The sequence below is a fragment of the Raphanus sativus genome, unplaced genomic scaffold (genome assembly GCF_000801105.2).
Source record: "Raphanus sativus cultivar WK10039 unplaced genomic scaffold, ASM80110v3 Scaffold0370, whole genome shotgun sequence".
NCBI classification, from domain to species: domain Eukaryota; kingdom Viridiplantae; phylum Streptophyta; class Magnoliopsida; order Brassicales; family Brassicaceae; genus Raphanus; species Raphanus sativus.
This window is the reverse complement of record NW_026615690.1, coordinates 1-3975: the sequence shown is the minus strand read 5'-3', so window position 1 is coordinate 3975 and position 3975 is coordinate 1. Positions and strand designations below refer to the sequence as shown.

Below are 3975 nucleotides of genomic sequence, written 5' to 3'. Positions count from 1 at the left end.
TTGGATCTGTAGTTATAGTAGTATGTTTAATGAAATTAGGAAAGGGTTAATTAGTAACATAATACACTCACTTGTGGTAAGTTTAGAATTTTACATATTCAATTATAAATACATAAAACTTTGTGGAAGCGAGTTTAATTAAATAGTGTAGGGTGTAGGTAAGGGCAAGCCCTTAACGATGCCGCAAAGGTTGGTGTTGAGTGGGATGTTGTACTCGTCTCTTAGTGATTTTTCAGGTGATAGAACGCTGACGTACAGTTGCTGTCCCAAGTATCTTTTCTCCCAGTTCTCTGATCTGATGTTCCACATACCGGCGTTGTCGAATGTCAAGAGAATGGCTGACCACGACTTGGGATACACTTGCACGGTGTGTCTGCTGACCGCATCGAGCAAGTTGTAGTTGTTTCTCTTCTCTGGTGTCCATCTTCCTGGCTCAGAACTGTTGAATAAACGTTAGAATTAAAAAGGAGTTAGGATCTACAAGGAATACTACAAGAAAACAGGTCGGAAATTCGTCGAAAATTTCTGAGGATTTAAAATTTCAACCAAATAAAACTGACAGACCAAATTCGTCAGAAAACATTTCCGACAGATTTGGTCGGTCATGCCTGTTTTCTTGTAGTGAAAATGTATATTGTGTATTGAATTTTGAACTGGAAGGTTATGAACGGAGCTTACGCGACTGCGAAGAAGGAGTGACCATCCAAATGGAAGGACTGCATGCTCTTCTCGTGGTTCTCGAAGACGATTTCGACAAAGGTACGGAAAGTAATGTTGAGGACATTAGGCTCAACAGTTAGTGTTGTGATCTTGGCTTCTGGCTCGTCCTTGATGACATTGTACTTGAAGACCTTCTCAGACATCTCAAAGTACTCAGCAAGCTTCAAGGGAGTCTCGGTGTCAACGTGTGATACACCGTTAAACCCAAACCTAACCTTTCCGTTCACCACACTCTTGGTGTTGGCAAGCTTGATGGTACGGGTGATGTTGATCTTTCCGTAGTGGTAAGATCCTTGAGGGTTAGGTCTGGCCGCGCTTGCGGTTAAGTTCCACCTGAAGGATCTGTACTGGTTAAGAGACCAAGCCCAGCCAACTGGAGCCTTGGGGAGTTCACTTGAAGGCTGAACATTGCTTCCTTCGTAGCTCATTACACCAACAGTGCTCACTTCCTTCTTGAGGAACCTGGTGGATGCAACCATGTAGTAGTTCTTAGCCGCTTGGTCAGCGGTTACAAGAACAGCAAAGCACTGTCCGACGTGGACGTCTAGTGAGTCGTAGTCGTTTTGAAGAACGTGTGAGCCTTCCATCTCAACAAGCTTCATCTTGTGTCCTTGGATCCTGAAGTTAAGAGTTGATTTGAATCCAACGTTACAGATTCTGTACTTGTAAGTCTTTCCTGGCTTCATGGTGAAGAGTGGCTTGTTCTGTCCTCCGACTTTACCGGACTTACCGTTGATGAGAACACCGTCAGGGGATCCAAGAGTACGACCACTGTCGAGGAAGTTCTTGAGAGCGGTGTGGCTCTTGGTGTACCAGTCGTTGATGAGGACGGTGTAGTCGTCTTCGGGGTCAGCGTAAGGGACGGGGATGAGGAGACGGCTGTTGACACGGAGGCCACCGAAACCACCGGAGAAACGGTGGAGAGCGGTGGATGGGTAGTAGAAGTAACTACCGATCTGGTCCTTTGGCTGGAAGTGGTAAGTGAAGTTGGTGCCTGCTGGGATTGGGCATGAGGTCCCAGTCACACCATCTTGCCATGAGTTCTTCCTGTGCTGGAGACCACTCCTGCCATGTTACCGAACCCATATATAGTCAGGACTCAGTATCCAAAGTTACAATAAAAACTATAGTCATTAAATAGTTATGGCCATGTAACCAAACCTAATGCAAGGCAAAATCTTAATCAAGACTGAACCAAATGTGTGTGTTTTATTTTGTGTTTAAAACACACAAAATGGGTTTTAAAGTGTTTAGAGAATATTTTTTGTAGTATTTTAGTTTAAGAAATTTAATAGGATAAATTTAAAGATTACATTTTATTTGTATACATATATAGATTCATTATGTGAAATTAAAACACTTTTGTTATTTTTATCAAAACAAAAGCCGATCTAAATGGACAATAAACCAGACTTTTCTCAAACTAATTAAATTAAATGATCCAAAAAATCGATTTCAATTTAATTATGAGTTTTCAAACTACAAAGCCATGAAACATATATAAAATAACCAAACCAACTTTAAAGATCTGAATTTTTTTTGTAAATTGCAAAATGAAAACATCAAACGTTTTGAGAACTTTCCATTTGCATTTGGCGTTTGACCTTTGTAAAATGGTGGATTAAGAAAAAATGTTTGGTATCGATAAAATATATTTTGATTTTAAAAACAATATCCTCATGTAAAATCTCCATCGGTTGAAACAATCGAGAGAAATAAAGAGAACAAAATAAACAAGAAACGAGAGGATGGTTACGAACCAGGTCAAGAGGAAAGGCTCGTCAAGGTTGTTAAAGACATTGATGACGACATTGTTGTTAGATGTAGAGTTAAGGTTAGGACCAGGGAACTCTCCGTTGATGAGAATCACCTGTTGAGGGATTCCGAGAGGCGCGGCGGTTCCGTACGTCACGTTCCACGTGTAGTAGAAGTAAGGATCGCCGGCGTTCACCAGCGCCACCGTAGAGACAAGGCACACAAACACCGTCAAAAGCTTACCACCCTGCATTTATCTCTTTTCTACTTCTTTTTTATATATTTTTATTGATAAATTAACCCTTTCCTACATAAAAATTATTTTTTTCTCAAAAGCAAGAAAAAACTATGTTCTCTTGCTCTTGACGAGTCTTTTTGGCGATGTCGTCATTAACTATTTATGCAGGTTAAGGTACATTGTTTTGCACGGAATCGTTGCCTAATCTTGCGCTTCATCGCTAATTTTATTTTACTTTTCTATATGCGTAAGTTCTATTTTTGGATCTCTTTCTTTGGTTCTCATGGGTTTCAATGTTTTGAACAAACACACAACTAGCGTCATATTCTAATAATGGAAATATTCTCTAACGATGCCAAATTAACTAACTCACAAAGTGTGTCATGAAGTTATTTTGTTTGTTTTAACATGCTTTAGCTACGGTATACACACGGGAAAAAATGTTTTTTTTTTGGTAAAATGTTAAAGAAAAAGAAAAATGTCATAATGTCGGAAAAAATGTTATCTCCTTACAAAACTACATAAGTTACTACACTTTGTAAGTTTAAGATTAAGGACTCGCATTTTTGTTCTTGATATATCTCATTTTATACTAGCTAATGTATTTATTAAACGAATCATGTATAGTTAATTTTGACATTTCTTTTCTCATGCAAATATTTTCAAACATTATTTTATTACTTCACTTTGGTAGTATTTATCTGATTTCTATATTTTTGTTGCTTTTAACTTTAAGCACTTAGTTTTTTTACACATTTATAAACCATGATGATAGTTTGACATAGAAACAAATTAAGAAAAAAACTAAATAAAGATCTCTCTACTGATCGTATGGTGTCAATCTAACTAGAGATCTCTACGGATCTATTTGTCTTATTTTTGGGCAACTGGATAACTCATTAGAAACTAAAGAATAATGTTATGTCACTGGGCCCAAATGAGAATTGAGAAGGAAGACATGCTTTTGCTAACAAAACTGCCGGCCCGTTACAAGCTCTAAGAGTGAAGAAGAAAGAACACGAGAGAAAGCCAACGAGTTGATGTCCAATAGGATTCTACAAAGATCCGTCTACCGTCTTCTCGATGTGATAGCTCTAACGAGCACTTGGGAATATGTGCAAATGTGCGGAGACTGATTTGTTTGTCTAGATCCTGTTATTAATTTCCTCTCTAATGCTTTTATTGTCCTCAATTGGAAGTTCAAGTGTATAGTTTGTTTCTCTTTCTCTCAAACTACTTTTCAAACTGTATGAACTTTAAAT

General features: G+C 38.3%; 1 protein-coding gene across 1 annotated transcript; it reads right to left on the bottom strand.

Annotated features, from left to right (window-relative positions):
• LOC108859139 (L-ascorbate oxidase homolog) lies at nucleotides 1-2837 on the bottom strand. Its single transcript, XM_018632993.1, has 3 exons — nucleotides 2481-2837; nucleotides 679-1785; nucleotides 1-439 (listed from the first exon to the last, which is right to left on the bottom strand). The coding sequence occupies exons 1-3, from the start codon at nucleotides 2726-2728 to the stop codon at nucleotides 139-141; spliced, it is 1656 nt and encodes a 551-aa protein (XP_018488495.1). The 5' UTR covers nucleotides 2729-2837; the 3' UTR covers nucleotides 1-138.
• Between the last annotated feature and the right edge of the window lie 1138 nt (nucleotides 2838-3975).

Bases quoted from the DNA above. Each gene is read 5' to 3' on its own strand.
- LOC108859139 (XM_018632993.1), bottom strand. From the start codon at position 2,728: ATGCAGGGTGGTAAGCTTTTGACGGTGTTTGTGTGCCTTGTCTCTACG. The intron at 1,786-2,480 runs GTTCGTAACCAT...GTAACATGGCAG, and splicing joins GAGCCTTTCCTCTTGACCTG to GAGTGGTCTCCAGCACAGGA. The intron at 440-678 runs GTAAGCTCCGTT...TTTATTCAACAG, and splicing joins CACTCCTTCTTCGCAGTCGC to TTCTGAGCCAGGAAGATGGA.